At 41.8% G+C, this 13633-nt stretch overlaps 1 protein-coding gene across 1 annotated transcript in view; it reads left to right on the top strand.

The window, feature by feature from the left end:
- LOC120574768 (choline transporter-like protein 2) overlaps positions 1-13633 on the top strand; it is a 53764-nt gene that overhangs the window by 34258 nt on the left and 5873 nt on the right. The window contains exons 17-21 of the mRNA XM_039825206.1: positions 983-1086; positions 3565-3638; positions 3766-3836; positions 5213-5301; positions 7383-7467. Coding sequence (XP_039681140.1) covers positions 983-1086; positions 3565-3638; positions 3766-3836; positions 5213-5301; positions 7383-7467 — 423 coding nt within the window. The remainder of the gene's footprint in view (positions 1-982; positions 1087-3564; positions 3639-3765; positions 3837-5212; positions 5302-7382; positions 7468-13633) is intronic.

The following is a 13633-nucleotide window of genomic DNA, read 5'->3' as shown; positions in this document are numbered from 1 at the left end:
CCGTAATCTGGTTTACTCAGTCCGCACGATTGTCATTGCGATACACAGCCGGTTGCCATGGAGTCAGCCCTGAAACAGGACCCAGGACAAGTCAACAATCAACAAGTGTCTGTGGGAGTCGGGTGGGGAAAATGAAGAGTGTGCCTCGCTGTAGTGCTCCAGGGGGAGTGAGTATTCAACACCGGCCTTGGCCAAGGCCAGCGCTGGTTCAGGAGAGAGGCCCGCGAGACGTAATACGTCTCCATAACAGCAGGCGGCGCTAATCTCAATTAAAACCGGAAATGACGAACGCATCACGTGGGTCTGGCTTCTCCCGAATTTCAAAGCCGACCATAATGGCGGCTCGTTCAGAATACGGTCTCGTATCGTACTAAAATAGTTCACCGAAACTGCCGTGCAGTTGCTGAATCGGTCTTCATTTCAGATCAACGAAGGTCAGTTTAACAGATTTTCCTCCAGATTTTGAGAGACTCTAGTCACGCTCATCCCGCTCGCCATTTCCGCTAAGTGTTTGCACATAAGTGCACTGATTCGCTAGTCCAGGGCTAGCGATCCACCCATCAGATTGGTCATTGAGTCTGACAGCCCACCCACCGATTCAACAAGCCAAATCGACCCAAAACGACAGCACAGGACACACCGAACAGACTCGAGTCACCGACCTCGCCAGACTGTCAGACGGCCGATTATCGGCTCGGTGTGTCGGCGCCTTTAGGGGCTCAGAAACACAGCAGTAGTGCGAACGCTAGGCTGTAAACATGGCAAAAGAGTCATTTTTAAACCCAAACGTAGTAGTGTAGATGTAGCCTCAGTGTTTTTTTCTGATTGGTAAATAATGACACGCACAAATAGCAAAGTCAGATATAAATCTGTACTCCAGTAACTAACTACCTTCTTATGTGTGTTTTGTGATAACCTGGGAGACCTGTCTCAAATGATGATTTTAAATATTCACTAATTTGTTCATCACTATCATTCACAGGAGCCCAAAATAAGTTTACCAAGTTCCTGTTGTGCTGTCTGAAGTGCTGCTTTTGGTGTCTGGAGAAATTTGTCAAGTTCATAAACAGAAATGCCTACATCATGGTGAGTGGTTTGTTTTACTTAGCCCATCATAACCCAATCAAATAGCAACTAGGGATCTAACGATGCACTCAACGTCCAATTACAATACCGTATTTTTAAGTTGATGATTCAATAGACCTTTTTCACAGCAGTCATGTTGACATATTATAGTAGGAAAAGCACAGGTGTATTCAAACCCATTACTGATGGCTGCATTCCACTTAGGAGAGACCCTGGTATTAAACCATTACTGATGGCTGCATTCCACTTAGGAGAGGTCCTGGTATTAAACCATTACTGATGGCTGCATTCCACTTAGGAGAGGTCCTGGTATTAAACCATTACTGATGGCTGTATTCCACTTAGGAGAGGTCCTGGTATTAAACCATTACTGATGGCTGCATTCCACTTAGAGGGCCCTGGTATTAAAATAGTCAACTTGAGACCTGGTAAAAATACTGTCTGCATTCACTTAGGAATGGTATAAATTAATGATGGCTGCATTCCACTTAGGAGAGGTCCTGGTATTAAACCATTACTGATGGCTGCATTCCACTTAGGAGAGGTCCTGGTATTAAACCATTACTGATGGCTGCATTCCACTTAGAGAGACCCTGGTATTAAACATTAATGAGGCTGCATTCACAATGGTAAAATAATGATGGTGCATTCCACTTAGGAGAGGTCCTGGTATTAAACCATTACTGATGGCTGCATTCCACTTAGGAGAGGCCCTGGTATTAAACCATTACTGATGGCTGCATTCCACTTAGGAGAGGTCCTGGTATTAAACCATTAATGATGGCTGCATTCCACTTAGGAGAGGTCCTGGTATTAAACCATTACTGATGGCTGCATTCCACTTAGGAGAGACCCTGGTATTAAACCATTAATGATGGCTGCATTCCACTTAGGAGAGGTCCTGGTATTAAACCATTAATGATGGCTGCATTCCACTTAGGAGAGGTCCTGGTATTAAACCATTACTGATGGCTGCATTCCACTTAGGAGAGACCCTGGTATTAAACCATTAATGATGGCTGCATTCCACTTAGGAGAGGCCCTGGTATTAAACCATTACTGATGGCTGCATTCCACTTAGGAGAGGTCCTGGTATTAAACCATTACAGATGGCTGCATTCCACTTAGGAGAGGTCCTGGTATTGTTCATGCTGACTCAATGAAATATCTTACTGGGACACTTGATGGAACTGAGCCATCGTTAAGGTTATCAACTTCAGCTGTGCTTTTCCTACTATGACAAGTCAACACGTCTGCTGTGAAGAATTTCTATAAAGTGTGCAAAACAACAGATGTGTCCTCTTATCAAAAATGACACTGAATTGCTGAACTGTATTTGTCTTTAACAAAAAATTTCAATAAATGTTTTTTATTTTTAAACAAATTCCACATTAAAATAACTAAATGGATACATATCTTATACGTAGTGACTTCTGAAGTCAAACAAGTGAAATCTAAAGTAGATTACACTCTAGGAAAGTTTGAAAACTGCATCGGGATTCATTTTTCTATCTCAACCGGTTGTAATCTTTACACATTGATATCCATTTTTAACAGATTCATGATGCATCGTCAGTGTTGTGCCTGAATACGTTCATTGAACGATAGTTCATGAACTAGTTCATATTTTGGGTGAACGTGAACTGAACGTACTGTATTACTGCCTGATGAACGTTACTGTGAACTCCTTCATTCTGGTGTCTGTGAACGCCACACTCTCCGTTTACCTTCGTCCAATAGGGTGCCAGATTTCTATAGAGCCTTCCAGGCCAAAACCAGGGCTAAAACACACCGTAAACAGGCCTTCATATGTAGCGGAAAAAACGCCCAATCTGGCAACACCAGCCACCAGTGTCTCACCGCCACATGGGTCATCCAATCAGAAAGCAGCGTGGAGGCTTCGTATGATCATTTAAACCAGTTTGATGACGAGGTCGCTGAGGATGGAAACATCTGACATTTCTGGGCAAACTTTGCCTGCTGGCTTTCAAAAAGCAAATCGGCACTTCAGTCACACACACACACACACACACACACACACACACACACACACACACACACACACACACACACACACACACACACACACACACACACAGCAAACCTGAAACGGCACGTTGAACTGATTGGATACGAAGATGGAATCTGATGCGTAGTTTCAGTGTTAAAACTGATAAAATAATTGCTGTCTGTGCTTCTATATTTGGGCTGTGGCAATAATTTTGAAAAATAATAGCTCGCACCAACATATGGAACAAAAGAATTATGAACTAAGTTCATTTTTGGAACTGTGAACTTCGTTCCTAAATGTTGAAGTATGAACTGAACTAGTTCATTTTAAATTTTGTGAACTGAACTTTGAACTAGTTCATGTAGAAAGTGAACTTTCCCAACACTGTGCATCGTTACATCCCTGATAGAAACTCATCTTTTGTAATGTTGGAGTACTTCGGTGTAATGAGCATCTTTGGCCTCTAGGTGGCGATATACGGCAAAAACTTCTGCACCTCCGCCAGAGATGGCTTCTTCCTCCTCATGAGGAACATGGTCAGGTGAGTGCACAATGTGGGTTTTCAAGTGTATGACTTTACACAAAAATCTAGGTATACATTTGTTTTTTCCATACTTAATTTCATATATATATTTGTGAAGTATTAATGCTTGTCTTTAATCCCTCAGGGTGGCTGTCTTGGACAAAGTGACAGATTTCCTCTTGTTTTTGGGCAAACTGCTCATCGTTGGGCTCGTGGGTGAGTCTGGTTATCTCAAGACTGAATTTTTGTTAATTGAACATAAACAGTAATTAGACCAGAGAAGCATTTCCTGATAAATTGTGTGTGACATTTGCAACGGGGTAAGTGAGCATCCGGAAAGCGTCCCTCCTATGGGAAGACTCTGAGGCTACCAAGCCATCACCTCCCGTTAGCATCCCATTGACTCCCATTCATTCTGACGTCACTTTGACAGAGAATAACATACATTTGAAGAGTTTAAAGACTCTATTTGTCCGTTGTTTATTTCTAAAGAAACACGACAATGTATAAAAGGCTCCATTACCTTGTAGCTCACGTTATGGCTCCGTAGCAGGGGACGCTTTTTTTTAACAATAGGGCAACGATTGGGTCATAACCCGAGACTTACTGTCTCACAGTTAGAGGAATTACCGTATAGTACAGGAGAAGCTCACAGGCAGTTTGGACTTCCATTATCTGTTTAGGTTTAATTACTAATGTTAACTAGCATGTTAGTGATCAGTAATTAGCCTGTGCCTATGTTATCTCCTTACATATACCTACGCTCTCCGTCTCTGTAAGATTGGGAATGATTGAGATTTCTCTCGGCACAGCTACCAGAAGACTTCACACTTTCAGACAGGTTGCTCACGTCACATCTACGTCTTCAAGCTCAGTTGGAGGCTGCTCAGTAACGCTCAGCCAGCACCGGTTCTAAAATCCTTCACTGGTCTCTGTCGAAGCCTATGGCATCGCTGTGTCCATTTATTTTACAGTCTATGGACATTTGTGCACATTGATGCTAATCGGCATACTTTTTAGATTTTTAACCCCCTTTTTTTTATTGTCCGGTCAAATTTGACCCATTTTTATATCAGAATTATGGGTTTCTTTGAACCAAATTGCCCCAAAATAACATGAATGCGTGCATGTACGTTGTATGGTAGCCATGTAACATTCTTGGCAGGTAAAATGATTACTTTCATTGAATTGTGGGTGTTTTTTATTTTCAATATTCTAGCATTTGAAATAAAATGTGATCCTCTGATCTTAACTATCAGTCAAAATAATCCACAATTTCAGTTTTTTTAAACGAAAAAAATAGGCATCATGTCATTTAAATTATATTTTTTGGCCATGTATTTAAAAAAGCATCGAAAAAAGTGACAAAAAGCGTCAAACGTTGGGGGAAAAAGAGCCAAAATAAATGTTCATTTGCAATTTTGACTCAGAAGGACAACAAGCTCACGGTCTACGGGAAGACAACACGAGCGATAATCCTACTTTCTAATATATAAACCCATTGATCTGGATGTATTGGCTGGGTTCTTGGCAGCTGTCAGAATTGAACGTGATTTGATCAAATCTGAGTTTTTCTGGTGTCTCTTCCACAGGGATCTTTGCCTTCTTTTTCTTCTCGGGGAGAGTGAAGGCCTTCGAGAGTACAGCCCCCCATCTCCACTACTACTGGGTACCCATCCTGGTGAGTACTAAATTCCCATAGAGGCAGGCAGATGTTTTATTTTTAAATGAACACGCCGACTTATTGGGACTTTATCTTATTCACCGTAACCCCCAGAGTTAGACAAGTCCATACATACCTTCTCATCTCAGTGCGTGTTAAGGCTGTCTGACGGCATCAGCCCATCACAGAACAGGCAGGTAACTGGTTCCAGTAATCTGCTGCTCCAAATAAGTGACAAAATAACTCCAACATGTTCCTATTTACATGTTGTGATTTGTAGAGTCACAGCGCGTACAAAAAACAACATGACACACAGCCATCTTCTAACAGTAAACAAACCGGGAACTATATTCTCAGGTGGAAGAATATAGTACTTGGGCGGAGTGATATGCTCTCAGCAAGCCTGTCAGAGAATATAGTTCCCGGTTTGTTTACTGGTTAGAAGATGGCTGTGTCTCATGTTACGTTGTTTTTTGTACACGCTGTGACTCTACAAATCACAACATGGAAACAGGAACATGTTGGAGTTATTTTGTCACTTATGTCACAATTCGGAGCAGTAGGCTAGTTGGAACCAGTCACCTGCAGGATCTGTGCTAAGCTAATGCTGGAGCCGTCAGACAGCCTTACAGCACGCACTGAGATGAGAAGGGTATGTATGGACTAGTCTAACTCTGGGGGTTACAGTGAATAAGTTTAAGTCCCAATAAGTTGGCGTGTTCCTTTAAAGGCCAGTTATTTCATGGATCATCAGGATACTATGCATCCTGATGATCCATTCCCTTGGCCTTTGGAATTAAAATAGCCCCCCCCCACATCATCACATACCCTTCACCATCCTTACAGATTGGCATGGGGTACTTTAATACCTTAATTAAAATGGTTTTATGTCAGTTAGCCTAATAGCTGGTTCTATTTGCATTGAGAGATGATTTTATGGAAAGTACCCCATGCCAATCTCTGTTCACACAGTCCAGCAAGTCCTCCACTGCTGGAAGGCTTTGAAAAATCCGGTTTTGCACGGCTACATGTAAACAGGAATATTAGAGGAATATTCCCTTTCATTAGCTGTGTAAACGGCTTAGTCGGGAGATTGTCTTTTTCGGAATAAGGGCAAAAAACTGAATATTATGTGCATGTAAACATGGTCAGTGTTATCTTTTTTTTGTGATTGGAAACTTTATTGGTTTTAAACATTAGTACACGTTACCAGTGACAAATAAGAAGCATGAAAATATTCCTCACGCAACTAAACATAGGGCAGCTCATGCATCAGTGCATTCATACACAATATATGCCCACATAGACACCAGACGAGACCACTGTAACAACAATACACACGAACCCAGGTCGTCTCAGGACTTTCTGTGTGGCGTTTACATGTTCTCCCCTTGCGTGGGTTTCTTCCCACTTAAAGACATGCATGCAACTAGGACTACAGTTGAAAATTTGCCGACTGTCTAACACTGGCGTGTTTACAGAAATGTTCATTAATGTGCATTGTCCTAATCAAATAAATTAAACAGAACTAAACATAGGGCAGCTCATGCATCAGAGCATGCATACACAAGATATGCCCACATAGGGCAACTCATGTATCAGTGCATGCATACACAGTATATGCCCACATAGGGCAACTCATGTATCAGTGCATGCATACACAGTATATGCCCACATAGGGCAACTCATGCATCAGTGCATGCATACACAGTATATGCCCACATAGGGCAACTCATGCATCAGAGCATGCATACACAAGATATGCCCACATAGGGCAACTGGCAACTCATGCATCAGAGCATGCATACACAAGATATGCCCACATAGGGCAACTGGCAACTCATGCATCAGTGCACTGTAATAACAACAAAATTACCAGAACCAGAGAGCTCTTGTATTGTGTAGGAAGAGGAGGCTGAGCCTGTAGTTCATCACTGAAGGTCATTTATATATTGAAAGTTTTTGCCATTTAAAGTAGTGCCAATCTAACCTGTCCAGCAGGGTGAATGATACTCATTAATGTAGTCCGTGTTATCTAATCAATCTGTTCTGATCCATAATGATTGTTGTGTATTTCTGGCTCTCCTTGTCCTCACCAGACTGTGGTGGTTCTCTCCTACTTCATCGCCCATGGCTTCTTCAGCGTCTACGCCATGTGTGTGGACACGCTCTTCCTCTGTTTCTGTAAGTAGCAATTCCTCCGCTCATTCTTGCCTTCCTTGTATTACTTCCATTTGTCCGATAAACTTTACGTAAACTGCAGGAGTGTCAAACTCAACTTCTCTACGGGCCACGCTGGAAAAAGAGAATCACATTGAGGGCCAGACATGTATAGTTTATTGACAATGAAAAACGTTGAAAATAGCACCAGAGAAAATTTACGGAAAAAGCGGCAACAACGTTGGCAAAAGCACCAAAAATGTCGAACAAAAACATCTAGAAACGGGGAAGTAACATTGAAAAAAGGCCACAAATTGTCAGAGAAAGTGGCAAAAACTAGGCGGGCAAAAGGTTTTTGTGAACCTGAATTGATATGCGGGCCGGATCAAAGTTTGCGAGGGGCCAGATTTGGCCCGTGGGCCTCGACTTTGACACGTGACGTAAAAGAAACCGGCATTGCCGATCTGTCGCATCGTAGAAAGGCCTCCGATGTATAAAAATGTAAAAAAACTTTCATTATTTATCCGCTGAACCAAAACTTTCCTCACCTTTCAAGTCTCTCACATTGCTTCTTGGTGCCTTTGGGGCTGTCACTTATTCTAATTTGCATGAATATGTCGTGCCACACTTGACTATTTTCATCAGCATTTTCAAAAATAACAGCCTGTGTTATCCTTCCGGTATGTTAAAGGAGAATTTCGGTGGATTTCAACCCGTAGCTCTGTTGTTTGTCAATCTGGAGAGCTGTCAGTAGCGAGAAAAACGAAAATAATCGGTGCTGCCTTCACCGTATTATCCTCCTGCTAGAGTTAGCACCCAGGAAGCTGAAACAGGGCAGGTTTTAAACTTGCTTCCAGCCTCTTAACATGTCCAAAATGTCATTCCAAGTGGCTACCCATGTGGAGTGGTTCCTTCTGAGGGAACACAGTGAATCTGACTGCAGCAGATGTGAAAGAAATGCATCAAAGTTGTGTTAATTCAGCTCTGTTTAGTTCTGGTGTTGAGACAGCAGCAAGACGAGTGCTTAGGGACCGTCTACAAACTAAACCACCGAAAAGAGATGCAACTAAAATATTTATTACTTTAATGATTAAATCAGGTAGTGTCTCCAAACTTACCTCAATTATAACTTGTCTCCTGCTCGTTGTACTACAGCACTTACTTTTAAAAACTAGGCATATGCCTATTAATGAAAAATATTTTAGTTGCATCTCTTTTCGGTGTTTGTGTAGTTTGTAGACGGTCCCTAAGCACTCGTCTTGCCGTCTCAACACCAGAACTAAACAGAGTTGAATTATCACAACTTTCATGCATTTCTTTCACATCTACTGCAGTCAGATCCACTGTGTTCACTCAGAAGGAACCACTCCACATGGGTAGCCACTTGGAATGACATTTTGGACATGTTAAGAGGCACTAAAAGCACATTTAATACCTGCCGTTTCAGCCTCCTGGGTGCTAACACTAGCAGGAGGATAACACGCTGTAGGCAACAGCGATTTTTCTCGCTACTGACAGCACTCGAAATTAACCAACAGAGCTACGTGTTGAAATCCACCGCAATTCTCCTTTTTTAAGCTTAAAAATCGCTGCTGCTGCTGCTTGGTGTTGAACTGTAAACTGAAATGCTTGTGGGTGCTTTTGCTTGCTTGCTATTTGACTTTCTTTCTCTTTTTGTCTCCTTCTTTTTCTCACAATTCCCACAATTCACCACTCTCCTCCCCTCTTCCCCTTTTTTTTTTTTTTTACTGGCTCTATAACACCTTTTATTTTATTTATAACCTTGCTTTCCAAACACGTTCTGTTCCATTTTCATGTACTAACACACACACATACATACACACACGCAATAAGGTGAAGACCTGGAGCGCAATGACGGTTCGGCCGAAAGGCCTTATTACATGTCTTCATCCCTTCACGAGATTCTGTGGAAGAGCGCGGCCGAGGATTCGTCTTCGTCTTCTGCTCGCCAACGGGCCGATGAAGACCTCGGTTGAAACGCCAGCAGGCTCAGAAGGAGGAGGACGCGGCTTAGAGAAGAAGAGTTTTGTGGGCAAAGACGCAGAGTTACAAATTTAACAAAACCCACGAAACACTTTTTTTGTATTTTTTTACTTCTTTAGTTAAAGGGTGTTTTGGTGTTTTAAGCCCCCAGTGCTGCCTGGAAGGCACTAGGATTAGGCAATGGTTAGGTTTGGGTTACAACGAGGGGCACGGGCACAAGGGGACCACTGGTGTGAATTAAACACTTTATAAAAACTCCTTAAAAAAAACAGGTTCGGTTAAATAAAAAAGAAGAAAAAAGATATTAAAAGGAGGTTAAAAGAACCACTGGAAAGGAAGGACAGCGGGAATTTAAAACTTTAAATAAAAGGTCAACTCCACAACTACTCCGGTGTCTCTCCCAGAGAAATATCAAGGTAAAAAAAGAATAATAAAAAAATAAAATAAAAACACCCACATGCCTACAAACATACAGTACAGGCCAAAAGTTTGGACACACCTTCTCATTCAAGCCCCCCTTTGCTTTTTTTGATAACTCTGCAAACCCTTGGTGTTCTCTCAATGAGCTTCATGAGGTAGTCACCTGAAATGGTTTTACCTTCACAGGTGTGCTTTGTCAGGGTTCATTAGTGGAAGTTATTCCCTTATTAATAAAAAAGCAAAGGGTGGCTACTTTGAAGAATCTAAAATATAAGACATGTTTTCAGTTATTTCACACTTTTTTGTTAAGTACATAATTCCATATGTGTTCATTCATAGTTTTTATGCCTTCAGTGAGAATCTACAATGTAAATAGTCATGAAAATAAAAAGGAAACACATTGAATGAGAAGGTGTGTCCAAACTTTTGGCCTGTACTGTATATACAGTCATGTAATACAAAAAATTATAAAAAGCCTGGTGTCTGCCTGGAAGGCACTAGGATTAGGCAATGGTTAGGGTTAAGGCCTGGACACATAGAGCCAATAATCGGCCGTGGGACAGTCTGGTGAGGTCGGTGACTCGAGTCTGTTCGGTGTGGTCCGTCTGAGGCCCCGTCGGCGTTCGTTTTGGCTGATATGACGTGTATAATCGGCAGGGCGGGCACTGCCGGCAGTCTGACTCAAATGACCAATCTGATTGGTGGAGAGCTGACCAGGAAACAAGGAGCGGGATGAGGTGATTAGAGTCTCTCAAAATCTGATGAAGATCTTTTAAACTGACCTTTGTTGATCTGGAATGAAGACAGATTCAGACACTACACACACACACACACACACACACACACACACACACACACACACACACACACACACACACACACACACACACACACACACACACACAGAGAGACACACACACAGAGAGACACACACACAGAGAGAGACACACACACAGAGAGACACACACACACAGAGAGAGACACACACACACACAGAGAGAGACACACACACACACAAGAGAGACACACACAGACACAGAGACACACACACAGACAGACAGACAGACAGACACACCCTATTTCTCTCTCCAGATGTTCCCAGTAACATGTCTCTGTGAACTATTTTAGTCAAATATGAGATCAGATTCTCAACGAGCCGCCATGACAGTCTTTGAATTTCCCGGAGAAACCAGACCCCACGTGACGCTGTTCATCCAATCGGCTGCCGGTTTTCATTTTTGGGGGCGACAACACAGATTAGCGCCGCCTGTTGCTATGGAGACGTATCAGGTCTCGTCTCTTCGGTGAGTTCTGAGGAACTTTCTGGACCGACTCGGGGAGACTGATCAGTCCCGACTGGCTTTACTGCCGTCTGATTGGCCGTCTGGTTGGTGCGTCTGCAGCTTTAGAGGCAAGGCAAGGCAGCTTTATTTGTAGAGCACATTTCAGCAACAAGGAAATTCAAAGTGCTTTACATGAAACATTAAAAACAGTTAGAAAACAATTAAAAACAATTTCAAAGCATTAAAACAATTAACAACAATTTCAGATCATTAAAAGACAAGAATAAAATGTACAGTGCAGTATAAGAATTTTAAAGAAAGAGCAGTTAAAAATAGGTTATTTAAAGAAAGGCAACATTAAAAACATATGTCTTCAGCCTGGATTTAAAAGAACTGAGTTGCAGCAGACCTGCAGTTTTCTGGGAGTTTGTTCCAGATATGTGGAGCATAAAAACTGAACGCTGCTTCCCCCTGTTTAGTTCTAAGGTAAGGTGCCTTGAAGTCGACAAATAGGGGGTTAAGGTTAGGGGTTAGTGTGGTTAAGGTTAGGGGGGTTAGGGTTAGGTGCCTTGAAGTAGCCATTGGGGGCTTAAAACACCATCGAGCTAGTCTTGAATCCTAAGGAGCAGGACACGGATTCCCCTTTTCCACCAACAAGAACCAGGTGCTGGTTCAGAGCTAGTGCCGGTTCGGAGTTGGTTCGACTGACTAGCCTCCAAAGAACGCTGACGTAAGCGGTTCTTAACTTCTGGCCCAGCGATGATTTGGTGCTACTTAAGAACCACTTTTTACCGGTTCGGAGCCGGTGCTTTTGGTGGTCGAAAAACAAAGAACTGATTTGAAACTATAGGCTCTGGCTCCGAACCAGCGCCAGCTCTGCCTTGGTGGAAAAGAGGCATGACCGATTCTCCTCTGCCTTTTTGAGATGAACAGGTTAAGTGCAGATGGTAGTAAAGCTACCAGGGGGTTTTCCTGGCTCAGAATGGGCCTTTTGGGGGTCTGGGGTTTTGTCCCCATGGAAACTTTGAGCGTCAAAGATTTCATTTCTTGCATTCTGATGCATTTTAGGCACCAATTTATGGTCTTTATTTATGTCCACGTGTGTCAACAAAACCACGACACAGCCAGAACGCAGCTCATCCGCCCCGAGTGGAATTTCATTCAGGTTAAGATTTGGTTAAGAAGAAAGTTTGGTAACCCTTTTACTTGAAGGTATCTACATAAGAGTAATGTCCGCAACACTGCTTTAAACTCCCATATTTAATATAAAATGCAACGTTTTGACCCAACTGGGTCTTCTTCAGGCAAACATTTTTTTTGTACGCTTACATTTTATTTATTTTTTTGCCTGAAGAAGACCCAGTTGGGTCAAAACGTTGCATTTTATATTAAATATGGGAGTTTAAAGCAGTGTTGCGGACATTATATTTTCGTTTTAAGTACTTTCATTTGTCCTGCACCTGCCAGAAGGTGGGATGTGCACACAGTTACTTTTATAAATCTACATAAGAGTGACATGACAGTCATGAACACATTAATCCATAACCATAACTTGTCATGACAAAAACTGACTGACATTTAAAAGGGAACTATGCAGTTTTTTTAGCTTAATTTACCTTAAATGAACAGCTTCGGAGTCATTAGCATGGTTATATGACTCTTTTTTTCGGGGCTCTATAGAGAAACCTGCCAGCAAAAAGCCAGAAAACAGCGAAGAAATGGCATTATGTCATTAAAACGTTTATGACTTGTTTATAATGTTCATGACAGTGTCATGTCACTCTTGTGTAGATACCTTCAAGTAAAGCGTAACTGAAAGTTTCGCTTGTTAACAGCCAGGAGTTTCCTCACTTTTAATGACATGGTGCTCAAAATGTCTGCAGTGGGAATTGTATAAATGGCTTACTCTGGTAAACAGACATTTCTAAACTGTTTTAGCCTTTTTAAAAGTTCCTCCCTTTGCCGCTGGCCAATAGAAACTTGAAGCCGTTCATGTGCCTGATTTACAGTGTTAATGTATGTCTGTTTGCACAGTTTATAAAATTGTTAAGGTATCTAATTGTTTACCGTTTATAAAATCAGAACCACATGATCATGAGTGATCAATGCACTATGATTTCTGTTGACACCAAACATGTTTTTATGTGTATAAATATTGATTTCTTGAGGCTAGCTGCTCAGCAGTCTGACGTGTTTACGTTAAAAGCGATGTAGTTTAGCATTCAGTACGTCTTTACAAAGGAATGTGTGCTCGGCAGTGAGGTTGGATTAATAAACAGTAATTTAAACTCTTGAAATGTATGCATGTTGTTGGTGATTATGTGAACTATTGATCAAAGCTTTATAAGTTTATTAAATCAAACTTTCTGCAGAAAGAGGGGTTAACATGTACAGAGCCGACTGTTCTCTGGGACATGTTTTCATACTAATCTAATGTGTCTCTAGCTTTAAACAAGCTACCACAAAGGCTCAAAATATCACCG

The sequence above is a fragment of the Perca fluviatilis genome, chromosome 15 (genome assembly GCF_010015445.1).
Source record: "Perca fluviatilis chromosome 15, GENO_Pfluv_1.0, whole genome shotgun sequence".
Classification (NCBI taxonomy): Eukaryota; Metazoa; Chordata; class Actinopteri; order Perciformes; family Percidae; genus Perca; species Perca fluviatilis.
Note: the sequence above shows the minus strand (reverse complement) of the source record. Positions and strands in the feature narration are given on the sequence as shown.